Genomic DNA, 13,625 nt, shown 5'->3' with positions numbered 1-13,625 from the left:
ATCCCCAGTTCAGAATTCAGTTTGTGTTCGATGCTGATCCCCAGTTCAGAATTCAGTTTGTGTTCCATTCTGTGATCCCCAGTTCAGAATTCAGTTTGTGTTCGATGCTGATCCCCAGTTCAGAATTCAGTTTGTGTTCAGTGCTGTGATCCCCAGTTCAGAATTCAGTTTGTGTTCCATTCTGTGATCCCCAGTTCAGAATTCAATTTGTGTTTGATGCTGTGATCCCCAGTTCAGAATTCAGTTTGTGTTCCATTCTGTGATTCCCAGTTCAGAATTCAGTTTGTGTTCGATGCTGATCCCCAGTTCAGAATTCAGTTTATGTTTTCCCACCCCCAGCTCTGTGAGGAAATGACCCCATTTCTGATCTGAATGATCCTGTGCTCAGATGAAAGCACTGTGGAGAGCAACAGGAATAACTTAGGTGTTCTTAATCCCGTGTTTGTACCTGAGAGATAAATTCTGTCTATATTGAAATTAGTAGGAAACGACCTCTGCCTTTAGAACTTTCTCTCAAAACGCTTTCATTTTCCTGCACTGAACTTTTTCTCCCTTTTTTCCCCCCTGTTTTGGAGCTGCATATAAAGTGTGTTAGGGTGCAGAAGTGGTGTTGGGAATAAAACATCAGAAGAAGGATGAACAATTTTAGTCAGACCAAAAAAATAAAATCCTCCCTGTGTTTCACACTGATGCCTCAAGCAAAGGCTAAGGGATTTCCTTGAACTTCCAAAAAAACCCTCTCTAGAGACAGGAACAATCCTGGGAGGCTAAAAGGAAATACTTTGTGAAAGCATAAAGGTCTTGGAGTGACAAATGCCTGCCACAGCATTCTGAGCACACAGAGCCAGCCCCGGCAGCGGTGACAAATCTGAAAGTTGATGTCCTGTGGGAGGAAGTTAAACCCACTGATTAAGTGAGATAAGGGACTTCTCTCCCCCAAAAAAGGCAGCAGAGATAGGAAAAAAAATCAGAAACAAGCACCTGGAGAAATTACAGAGGAAGAAATTCTGTAGCAGGACCCATTTGATATATGATCTCCTGGAGGTGAATAGAAAAATGTCAAAATCTAATGCTAATCCAGATGAATATCCAATGAGATCCATAATGAGACTGGAAAGAAACCTCAGCAGCAGCACAAAATGATGTGATAAAGCAGTTAAGTCCTAAATGTGAAATCCAACACAGCAAAGCCAGTTTGGAACCTGTTTAATCTCTTCAGAAGTTTCAGGAGTGGAAACCAAGTGAATTAAAACCAAAGTAAGTGGGTTTGCTTTTGCTGCACAGTTTCCATCTCCTCTGAATAAAGGGAAATAAAAGAGGGATAAAGGTAAGAAACCCACGAGTCTCAAGATATTTCCACCATTAAAAGGCATAGCTAAAAATGTATTTTTAAAATATTCTTAACCTGCTCTGTTTTTTTTTTATGTAGTTCCTGGTGGTGCAGGGGGGTCTGCAAACTCCTCCTGGAATAAAGCTGGAGCCAGAGGGGAGTCAGGCTCTGCTCCCAGGCACCCAGGGACAGGACAAGAAACAGCCTCAGGGGAGGTTTAGGTTGGATATTGGGGAAAAATTCTTCAGTGAATGGGTTATCAAGTGTTGGAAGCTTCTGCTCAGGGAAGTGGTGGAGTCAGCAGCCCTGGGAGCGCTCAGAAATGTGGGGATGTGGGTTAGTGGTGAACACAGGGGTGGTGCTGGGTCAGTGCTTGGGTTTAAAGGAATTTAAAGGAATTCTCCAAGCCTAGTTCTGTGATTCTGGCAAAAATCTCATAAAGAATCCGACTGCAAGCAGTGGCCAGAGGACAGCTGGCCCTGAACATTCCCAAAAACCACCTTCAGCCCAAGCAGGGCAGCCAGGAGCCCCAGCTCTGGCATTTACCTCCCTATGGAATCCCTGAGTGGTTGGGGTGGGGAGGGACCTGAAAGCCCATCCCATCCCATGGATCCCATCCCATGGATCCCATGGATCCCATGGATCCCATCCCATCCCATCCAATCCCATGGATCCCATCCCATCCCATGGATCCCATCCCATCCCATCCCATGGATCCCATCCCATCCCATGGATCCCATCCCATCCCATCCCATGGATCCCATCCCATGGATCCCATCCCATGGATTCCATCCTATGGATCCCATCCCATGGATCCCATCCCATGGATCCCATCCCATGGATCCCATCCCATGGATTCCATCCTATGGATCCCATCCCATGGATCCCATCCCATCCCATGGATCCCATCCCATCCCATCCCATCCCATGGATCCCATCCCATCCCATGGATCCCATCCCATCCCATGGATCCCATGGATCCCATCCCATCCCATGGATCCCATCCCATCCCATGGATCCCATGGATCCCATCCCATCCCATGGATCCCATCCCATCCCATGGATCCCATGGATCCCATGGATCCCATCCCATCCCATCCCATCCCATGGATCCCATCCCATCCCATCCCATCCCATGGATCCCATCCCATCCCATGGATCCCATCCTATCCCATGGATCCCATCCCATCCAATCCCATGGATCCCATCCTATCCCATGGATCCCATCCCATGGATCCCATCCCATGGATCCCATCCCATCCCATGGATCCCATCCCATCCTATCCCATGGATCCCATCCCATGGATCCCATCCCATGGATCCCATCCTATGGATCCCATCCCATGGATTCCATCCTATGGATCCCACCCCATGGATCCCATCCCATCCCAGCCATGGGCAGGGACCCCTCCCACCCTGCCAGGCTGCTCCACGCCCCATCCAGCCCCACATTCCCTGGGATTCCCAAGCTCAGGGCCATGCCCAGGCCCCTGGAGCTGGATGTTTGCTCAAACCAGTGCCAAGCCTCCAACTCAGCTTTTGCCGTGGAGCTGCCACCAAATCCTCCTAATCCAGAGTTGGATCTGTGAGCAGTCCAACTCCACCCACTCTCAGCTGGCTGCCTTTTAATCACACGCTCAATATCTCTGAAGATTAGACAATTATTTCCGCATAATTAGTGTCCAGAATGAGGCACAGGCAACATCCATAATGGGGTGCTTAAAGAAAATATCAAAAGAAAAGAAGGAAAAAAATCTTAAAGATGAGCTTGCTGTGTTTTAAAATCCACCCAGAGCCTGGAAAGAAAAAAATAGGTTTAAAAAATAGAAAAAAAAAGGATTTAAAAAATAGCTCCAGCCTGATTGTTCCGTGCGTGCTCCGCCACGGGGCCGCTCACGTGTGGCTTCCTCCACATCTCTGCCTGTTCCTCTCTCAGGAACAGCCCACAGAGACCCCACAGAACCCTCTCCACTCACAGCTCAACGCAATTTTCTCCCTTTTTCTGCTGCCATTTGCTACTCTAATGGTTGTTTTTTCTATTTCTTGTTTTGTTTCTTTCTCCCCCGTTTTGCTGCGCCAAGCACTTCTGACAAATCCCAAGGCGCTCTCTCCACTTCTAGGCCTCATTAAGCTCCAGACTCAGTTTGGGGTCAGTGGAAAGTTCAGGAAGCTCGTGAGGAAGCTGGGATGATTAATGGGGTTGTGTGGAGATAACGAGGAGCTTGCCCAGTTTGCTGCTTGGGACAGGCCCAGGCTGAGCTGTGCTGTCCAGAGCCCCCAAATCCTCCACTATGGGCTCCCAAACCCTCCAGTCTGGGATCCCAAATCCCTCAACCTGTGACCCCAAATCCCCCAGTCTAGGCTCCCAAATCCCCCACTCTGTGATCCCAAATCCCCCAACCTGTGACCCCAAATCCCCCAGCCTGGGCTCCCAAATCCCCCACTCTGGGCTCCCCGTTCCCCCACCCTGGGCTCTCAGGTCCCAGCTTTTCCAGCCAATTCTCCTTTCTGACTTTATCTCTTTGCTAAGATGTAAATCTAAGATGAACCCACTCGGTCCAAATGACATTTTTTCAGCAGTCCCTGCCCAGCCCCAGAACCAGGGCTTGATGCTGAAACACAAAAGGTGTTTGAGGAGGGCTGGAGGTGAAACATTGGGTTTTTTGACCTGTTTAAACTTTTGAAATGAATATTTCAAGCTGAGAAGTCAGCTGAGCCACCGTGATCAGCTTAAACCCCCGTGTGGGTTTTAGGCAGAGCCTAATTTGAGCCACCAGGACCCAAGGTGAGAGTGGAGTGGGGACAGATCTCCTGATGGATCAATTAGCTTGGGAGTGATCTCAAAAGAGGGGAAATAAAAACCCCACAACAGGGATTAATGTCAGCTCCGACACGCAGCCAGACTCCAGTGAGTTTGGGATTTGGAGGACATCCTGATTCCTGCTGCCAGGAAATAAGTTTGTTGCTGCAGTTTCCACTGACAGCAAAAGCCAAAGTCAATTCAAAATGCCCTCCTGAAAATGATTCATCTGGGGAACATTATACATGAGAAAAGAAAATAAAAAAAGATGATGATGATGCCAGGGAACAACAGAGTTGCAGCAACATCTTCATTACAAGGTATTTTTCTCTTTAATGGAGCCAAGCATCCACTGTCATGTGCAATAGGCAGCAGGCATAATTCATCACAGAAATTAAGAGTGCCATTATTATTATTATTATTATTATTATTATTTTAATCACATAAAAGGACTCTCCAGGGTTTTGCAATTTTGTGATCACAGGGAAAGAGACCCAGAGACAGAAAAGGTGCAGTAAGTGATTGCACAATTGGAGGTTCCCATTTCTCTTCTGGGTAGCTGGGATATTGCTGAATTAATATTTTCATTCAATTACCTCTCCTCTGTTATATATTCACAGACCTGTTGCTTCTAATTGAGGTGGGTGTGTTTGCTGCCTGCCAAATCCTGGATGGAGGAGGCAGGAAATGTTCAAATTTGGGAAAATTTTTGGTTCAGCTGGGTGATTGGAGGAACCAACCCTGGCACTTGGGTGATTTTGGGGTCCAGCACCCCAGAGCTGTTAAAAGCTGCTGTCACAGGAGCTTGGGGGTGTTAAATCCAGTGGGGATGTTTGGAATTTGCAGTGGGATTCCTGGAATCTCCCTCCAGACCTGAGCCTGGCAGGTCACAGTGCCACCGAGCAGTGACAAAGTGCGGTGGCATTTGCCAGGCAGAACAAACCTGAAGGTTCTGGACCTCAGGACAATCGGTTCTGTCCTTTCCAGAGGTCTCTCTGTGCTCACTGCTTTTCTTCCCCAGCCATTTCATCCCCTTTTTTTCATCCTGAAGAGCCAAACCAGCCCCATTTCCAGGCAGCTGAGGCCAGTGACCTCCTGTCTCCAAAGCTCAGGGCAGAGTCTGAGCCCAGCACACAAACACAGCCACGGATTTATCCAGGAATTCCTCCACTCTGCGCTGTCACCAGGCAATCAAACGTGGAGCAACACCAGAGCCCTGCTGCAGGATGAGGTGTGAACACCTCCTGTCCTCTCAGTCCAGCTGCTGGCAGAGCTCTCTGACCTGGCACTGTCCTGCCTGTGACAGTTGTCACTTGGATTGCCACCAGCCTCGCCACGCTGCAGAAATTCAGCATATGCTGAGAGGAGCAATGGCTGCAACAAGGCAACTCGTGATTTCAGGCATGATAGGGAGTGGGGAAAGAGGAAAAAAGGGGAGAAACCTGGTTAAGGCTTGCTATTTTTAAACTAGAATTAATAAAACAACGTGCATTTAGGTGGTGAAAAACACCTAACAGCACAGCAAGGTTCCATATTTATTTGCTGTCACTGATTTGAGAGCAAATTGGCTCAGGTTAGAAGTCAAAGAAAGATTCTTCTGCTGCCAGCACTGCACACTTCAAGAGATATCTGAAAATCAGGCTTCTCACCTTATCATTGTTAAAAGACTGTGCAATCAAAATGTAACTGACAATTCAGCTGATGCACGAGCAGAACGAGATGCCAGCTCACTCTCCCGTAGCTACAGAAGCTCTGTAAAGCTAACAGGATTTTAAAAACATTTTGTCAGAAAAAATAAGTGGCTCTGACAGAGCTGGGGAGTGGGCAGAATAATAATGCAGTGCTCTGGAGCTCCTGGTGACAGGTGCATTTCTGGGGCTGTGACACGCAGAGCTGCCCTCCCTGCTCTGAGGGAGCCAACATTTGCAAACATCGCTGGATTTAATCCTTCCAGCACCAAAGGCAGCAGTGCTGAGCTGCTTGACAAGGGTTAAAATAATAACTGCATCAGCACTGGGAGCAGAATTTGCACCTGCACATCTCCAGCCTCAAGCTCAGCTGTGGCATTTTCCTTAAATGTTCCTAAAGCAGAAGGTTTGGGGCTTGGTTTGAGCAGTGCCTGGAATCCTGCAGCTTTTCCTTGGGAAATCCTGCAGATAATCCTTGTTATAGATACATTTTATATTGTTGGCTTTTTGCAAATATTAAAATGAATGTTATGTGTGTCAGAATGAGAAATTTTTGTTGTATTAATAGAGTTTTCTTTATTTCTGTTATTGATGAAATTTAGAAATAGTGGTATAATACATAGATGTTGGGCTATGGCATAGTATTAAAATAAAAACTGCTTTTGTTTGTATAAACCAAAGACTGAGGAAAAAAATAGCTGGAGAACTCCTGCATTTGTAAATTCTCTTATCCAGATGAAGCCAGCAGTGACCAGAACTCTGGGGGGGAGGAATTTATTGCATTTCTGTGATCAGGGAATGTAAATCTCAAGAAGATTGATCTATTGGGAAGGGGGCAAGAGAAAACTGAACAGAAGAACCCCAAAGATCCTGAGAAGAATGTCTGAATATGTGTGAGAATTTATGGATATGTAGCAGGGTTCTGTTTTTAAGGGACAATCCTTTGAGACACCCAGCCCTACCTGTATATTTCACTTTATTTTTTATCTCCTAATTGTCTTTTTTATTAAACTTCTAAATTCTATAAAAATTAAGTGAACCTCATTTTTCACATCCTGAACACCCTCCCCCCAAGCCGTGCAGCCGGTTTGGAGGCACTGGAACCTCCAGTTCCAGCAGAGATCATCCCCCCACCCTCGTGGAGCACTTCCAGGGCATCATTTCCAGGGAAATCATCACACATCCCAAAGCCTGAACCGTCTTTACCCCACTGGAGGCCACGGGCTGGGCTGTTGAGCGTGGCACTTCTGATCACAAGCATCACTGATGAATAATTAATGCTGATGAAAGGAGCACAGCTTGTGGGTTTAAGGAAAGGGCTCTCGAGCTGCAGTGATTGTAAATGACAGCAATCACAGGAGTTCTGTGAGAATAAACTCCGTCCAGAAACGTGGGAGAGGCTTTGATGAGAGTGATGCCTTAGAAACAAGAGCTGGAGAACATCGAGCACCAGCAGGAACGTGAGAGCAAGTCACCAGATTAAAGTCCAGGAGAGGGGGAATGCTGCCTGTGGAGCAGCTGGAAAATACTTGGTTAGTGGCAAAGTTGGATTTCTGGAGAGATTAATGGGGTTGGGGATCCAAGTTTTCCTTCCTGGGCAGGAAAATGGGGAAGGATGCTCTCTCCTGGCTGGCAGGAGGAGCAGGACACTCCGTAGGAGCAGAATTCAGAGATCATTTTTATTTCTGCTTGGACTAGAGGGAATATTTGATCCAGAGCAGCTCCCCCCAGGCTGAGGCTGCCAAACTGAAGGCTCCAAGTGAGCAGCAGCACATCCACAACAGCAAAATTTAATCACCCTTCAGGAACTTGATTGCTTCCCATGCACACAAACACACTCAAAAATAGCCCCAAAGAGGTTCCTCCCCTCCCACATGGAAGCAGCTGCAGAGAAATCTCAGCTTAATATTGACATTTCCAGCCTGGAGAGCACCCGGTTTGCCTCCTTTCCATCTGGAGTTTGGAATAAAAAGACACTTGATGTGACAGGAGGGGGAATGGGCAACAAAGCAAGGCCACACTGTGCCCTGTCCTCGTTTCTCACATCTCTGAAGGCAAAAGGGACAGAGAGGGCTGCACCAAGGGATTGTCTGATGCTGCCCTCCTTTAGCAGGCACACTCAGAAGGAGGAAAAGCCCATGGAAAGGTTGAAATGTACCACGGAGCTGCTTTTCTGCAATTGTCTGCAAATCCTCCTGCTCCAAAGCATTTTTCCTTGAGAGTGCTCACAGGCACACTACAAACAAGCATAAGTACTGTCAATTGTTTTAGCATGATAAATGCATTTTAAAGCTTTCAATATTTTTGACTGTTTACTGGCACACTCCTTTGAGGAATTTTGACAAGCTCACCAGAGTGGAAGAGCTGCAAAATGTTTCAACTTGCTGCTGAACTCCATGCAAATTCTCAATTACCCAACCTGGCTGTTGCTGGAAGGGGTTGAAAGAGCAAAGCCAAGGCCAAACCCACCCAAATCTGCTCCTGGCAGAGAGGGGCTGGCCAGGGGCAGTGGCTGCTCACACCCAGACCATGGCAATCCCAAAGCTCCTTCCCTGAACCTCCCCAAGGGTTCAGGGGGTTTCCTTGCAGACCAGCCCTGCCAGCTGTGAGTCAGATGTGGCCTCAACACCCCCACAGTAAAGCAAATTATTGTCCCTAATACCCCATCTAACCCTGCCCTCTGTCAGTCTGCAGCCACTTGTGTCACTCCACACCCTGGGAAATGGTCTCTCCATCATTCTTGTCCTCCTTCAGGTCCTGCAAGGCCAAAATTGGGTCACCCCAATCCTTCTCTTCTCCAGGCTGATGGTGTCAGAGACACCTGATGCCATTCCCACCTTCGCTTCCCCACATCTCAGCCCCCAAAGCTGAGCAGGATCAGGGCTGGGCTCCACACAAAGCAGATCTCCACAGGCTGGAAGTTGCCCCCCAGGTCCTGGAGCTGATGTGGAGAAGGACCTGGACACCCACAGAGTGCAAATGAGGATGGGAGCATTCCCCAAAGCCTCAGTACCATCCTCTGCACTGGGGAAATCAGCTCCTGCCCACGGAGGAACTCTACTGTGCCCTGGTGTGGGTGAGGAGCTCCAGGAGATCATCTCTGCACACAGATCCCTTGGAAAGGAGTCCAGAGCCCTCTGCACAGCAGGAATTCCCCAGGGATGGGCAGGGAAGGGAAAGGAAGGGCTGCTGAGGCACATTGTGCTGTGCTCAGGGAGCAGAGCAGGGAAAAGCTCTGAGTGCAGAGCAACAAAAAGACATTTTACATCCCCAAATGCCAACAAATACCCCAAAACCACAACAAGTATCCCACCAGAATGAGCGGGGGAATAGCACTGAAAGTGGCTCACATAAAAAAAGGTAATCTGCTTTAAAGAGTAAAATTATACAAGCCAGTTAGCACAGAGTATAAAGAGCTTTTAATATTGATTCACTCAATATTTCATGGAATTCACATCTTGCTCAACAGTGGAGAAATGAGAGAGAAAAAGCTCAATTTGGTCGGGTCCTGAAGCCTACAAGCTCAGACAAATAGCAGCATTGTCAGCTCAGGGCTGGCTTCATGTTTTAATAAAGACACTTTGATTTCAGCACTGCTCCCAAGCACATTTGGTGCTGGCTCTGCACAGAGGTGAGCCAGGCTGGGACTGGGAGGTGCCTCAAGGGCTGAGATTCCCAGCCCTGGACACGCACAGGTCACCTCCAGCACGGGGATTCAGAGCCTTGCTTCTCTGCAACAGCCAGAGGGACAAGATCAAAGCTGTGCCAGACACTGCAGAGAGACAAACTGCCCTGGACTTGTGACCTTCAAATCCTCAGAAAAAAGGGGAATTGCAGTAAATTGAGCCCCACTCACCGAACATGTTCCCGATGTGGCCGTTCTTCGTCAGCGGGCGCAGCTCGTTCTTCCCCAGGGCGTACTGCTTGTAGTTATCCCAGGCAAACTTCATCATCTGGGAGGGGAAAAGGGAATGAAAACAGTCAGCACAAGTGAGAATTTGCAAACCTGAGCTCTGGGAATTGATGGGAGTTTCCCACTCACTGCTAAACCCATGGGCCATTAATGATAAAATCTTAATTCCCACTGAACACGAGGAGTGGGGCTGCATCCAGAGGTTGGATGAAGTCTCCAGCTCATCACTGCTGGTGAAGAACCTGGCACATCTCACACCAAAACCCCACTTTCCACCCTGGCCCTGCAAACCACATGGGATTTGTTGAAAGCTGTCTCCATCCCTGAATTTCCAGCCTTTTTCTGAGAGCATCCCTATTTCAGAATGGTTGTTAAAATGGGTTAGGAATGTAAGGCCAAAGCTGATCTGTCCCCAAGTTCAGGGAGAAACCGATCTCAGGGACTGCACAGAGGTTTTCATTCCATTAATTAAAAGAATACATTCACAAAGACCAAATCCATGACATTTTCTTATCTTCTATCAAAACTCCACCGTGCTTTCCTCAGAGAGCTCTGCAATGGGCTGGGTGATTTCTGAGCAGCCCCTTCCAACTCAAACAATTCCTTTTGGCATCTTTGAGCTGGGGCCCAGCACCCTGAGCTTCCCCTGGGGGCTGTGGGGCAGTGCTTGTGCAAGTTCCAACACACACACACACACACATCACAGCTTCTTTTGTCCTCCTGCCCCTCTGGCTCCAGCTGGGAGGAAAAATTAAACCTACAAATGTCCTTTAGGAGAGAGTGGGACTTGTCAGCTTCCAAGGAGTGCTTTAAATAAAGCTGATTTTTCGCACCCCCCCAGCCTGGCTCTGAGCAGTTCCAGCCCAGCATCACGCTGACCTGAACATCCTTTGATTCAATCCCTGGGAAAAAAGATAACAAAGGGGAAGAAGGGGCTTCAGAGAATCAAGCATGTTCTCCAACAAAGATAAGTCTGAAATGCTTCCCTCAGACCAGGCTTTTGAGGGGAAATGACAGTTTAAACCAAATTCTTCCTCCACAGAGCGCTCCCATCTCGTGTCTGCAGCAGCATTTGCTGCTCTGTTTCAGGATCAGAACCTGCAGGTTACTTTGGTCTGAAATTCCTCCTCTCATCTCAGCTCTTACTCTTCCCTCCAGCTGTGTGTTTCACTAACCCAACATCACAAGCCCCTGGCAGTATCCTCCTTAATTAGCAAAAAGCCACATCCCCAGATTCCCCCCTCCTTTTTAAACATCAAGCTTCCAAAGTAAAGTTTCCTGGAGCTGTTCAGATGGAGGAGGATAAACATTTGCTGAACTGATTGATAACGCTCAGGCTCCAACACCACCAGGAGATGGAATGCTGGACAAACAAATAAAGCCAATTTGGGGTTTAAAAACTGGGTGTGGGATGGATTAAATCAGTGGAGAGCTCTGCTGAGGAAACTGAATAATAACCCAGGGAGGGGGGGAAAAAACTCTCCCCAAATGCACTCAGACACATCCCAGGCAGAAGACTTGAGGTGTTCACTTTATTTTGGCCAAATCTCTGGGTTTTTATTTTATTTTTATTTATCCAGCAGGTTCTAGAAGGGAAGTTCTCATTCTTCATGAACGCAACAGGGTGAATCTCTGAGGAGCTCTGGCCTGTCCCTGGGCAATGCAGGGTGCAGGTTTGATGTGTCAGAGCTGGATCCTGAGGCTGTCACAGGAAGGATGGTGTTTTTAAAGGCAGCATTCCCACAGCCAGCAGCACCAAAAGGAAACAGCCAGGCACCTCCTGGGCTCATTTCTCCTCTCAGAGCTGAGGAAGGAGGACCCTCCCTTCCATGGGGAGCCTGGACACGCAGAGGATGTGGAAATGATTCTGTTTTGTTCCCTAAAACTCCTCACGCTGTATTTCTGAGTCAACCTCGTTTTAAGCTGAGTGTGGCATTTAAAGTTATTTCCTTCCCTGGACTTCTTTAACCCCTCCACTGCAGAAGGTGCAGGGTGAGCCACAGCTCCCTGGTACCCAGAGTCTGCACACACCTCCAGGCCAGGGAGGGGATGGAAAACCACCCTGGGCTTCCCTTCAGCCTCCAACAGCCACATCAGGGAAAATCTCCTTTCCTCCTCCCCAAAGTGCCCCACTTCAGCCAGGGCTCAGAGTTGTGATGGAGCCACCACGTGCAGCTCTCCTCTGCTTATTCAGCCATTCCAGCTGCTGCAAGAAGTTCCCTCACCAAAAGATTTCTGTCTCAAGCTGTGCCTCTGCTCAGTCCTGAGCTGCTCAGCAGGGAGGCAGGGGATTCACCTCACCAGGCTCCCTTCAGGTGAAGCACACTGTGCTGGCTGCCTTTAAACCCCGCAGATTTGGGAGGCAGGATGCAGAAGGTGGCAGCTTTTCATCTCCCAGCAGCATCCCAGAGCTTTTCCTCTCTCCGCTGACAGCTCCAAAAAAGCAGCAACTGGAAAAGTTGAAGAGCCAAAAAAGCATCTGCACCACTCTGCCCGTTCTGGCTCCCTGCAGCTGCCTCTCCAGTCCAAATTTAGCACCTCAGCTTCCAAACCACCCAAGGGATGCAGCAAAACCCTAAAAATGGGGGCTCCACATTCTCAGCAGCTTCCTCTGCGCACAGATTCCAAATTCCAGGCTGGAAGAGAAGGGATGGAGGTGCAGGAGGGAGGGGAATGCATGTGCTGAGGTGTTCCAGGCTCATTTCTGATGAGGCACCAGGATTAGGAGTGAATATTTTCTGCCATTCCAGTCCTGACACATCACAATACATCAGTGTTAACACTGTGCCACTTTGCATTTGAAAAATGGCACCGGAACCACAAAAATTATGGAAATAGATCCATAATTTCAGATTTTGTTCTCACCACTGAGCCATCTGCCACCTAATAGACAATTATCTATTTGGCCCTGGTATTCAAAGCACTCTGGGTCTCAACTGATTTACAGCAGAGACTTCCAAATTTATAACTTCATTTGTCAGATGGCTCTTTCTTTTCTTTCACCTGTAAGTCACTTGTTACTTTGGAGAGTTTCAGCCAGACAAGTCTGTATTAAAATCAGCTAGAAATGACAAAACTGAACTCTGGAAACCTGCACTATCATTTTTCACCATTTAGATTCTTAGCTTTTTCTTATTCTTTGCTCCATCCAAACCCAAAAAGGAGCTGGCTTCCAAGGCCACCTGTGTTTCACGGAGGCAGCAGCAGAACAAAAAGCATTTAGAAGATCCAGAAAATGAGGAAATAGGTCTTGGGATAAAAAACTTGACCAAGAAAGCGTTTTCACTCAGAAGAGATGTGCAAATCTTCAGCACATTTCCTAATTAAACCACTCCAGATCTCTGGGTTTATGGACTTGCAAAAAGCAGAAAGATGAGAGGGAAGAAGAGAAAGCTTCCCCCAACCATCCTTTTGTTAACAGGGAAGATTTCCAAATGCAGAGCATTCCCAAACAGCTATTTGATTAATTTTATCCATCTAGACTGGGATAATTAATAAATGCTTAAAGGATGAAATCTATATATACCAACCAATCAGCCCCTTTCAAGCACTTCCAAGGAACATTACACAAAGCCATTATCTTCACAAGACAACCACTTCTGTGGCTCTTTAGCCTCCTTCCATCAACTCCTCTTCAAATATTTCACTATAAAATATCAAAGAATTTTCCAGTTTGGGTTAAAAAAAAAAAAAAGGAGGGCAGGGGGGCAAGTGGAATTTTAATATTTCTTTCCCCATTGTATTCTTAACTTGTTTTTTCCCCACCTCTCTTCCTTTTCCTGCAGCTGGAAGCAGATTATTTGTCCTACCAGTTTCCAAAGCAGGACCTGTTCTTTCCCACCTTTAACATCCTTGCTGCCCCATGGTAGCCCTGTGCCAATTTGTGTTTTTAAG

General features: G+C 47.5%; 1 protein-coding gene across 1 annotated transcript in view; it reads right to left on the bottom strand.

The window, feature by feature from the left end:
* The window catches only part of MAN1C1 (mannosidase alpha class 1C member 1), a 57,857-nt gene that overhangs the window by 29,695 nt on the left and 14,537 nt on the right, over nucleotides 1–13,625 (bottom strand). The window contains exon 2 of the mRNA XM_086863836.1: nucleotides 9,675–9,771. Coding sequence (XP_086719962.1) covers nucleotides 9,675–9,771 — 97 coding nt within the window. The remainder of the gene's footprint in view (nucleotides 1–9,674; nucleotides 9,772–13,625) is intronic.

This window comes from Cyanistes caeruleus, chromosome 26 (genome assembly GCF_971803275.1).
Source record: "Cyanistes caeruleus chromosome 26, bCyaCae1.hap1.1, whole genome shotgun sequence".
NCBI lineage: Eukaryota > Metazoa > Chordata > Aves > Passeriformes > Paridae > Cyanistes > Cyanistes caeruleus.
Note: the sequence above shows the minus strand (reverse complement) of the source record. Positions and strands in the feature narration are given on the sequence as shown.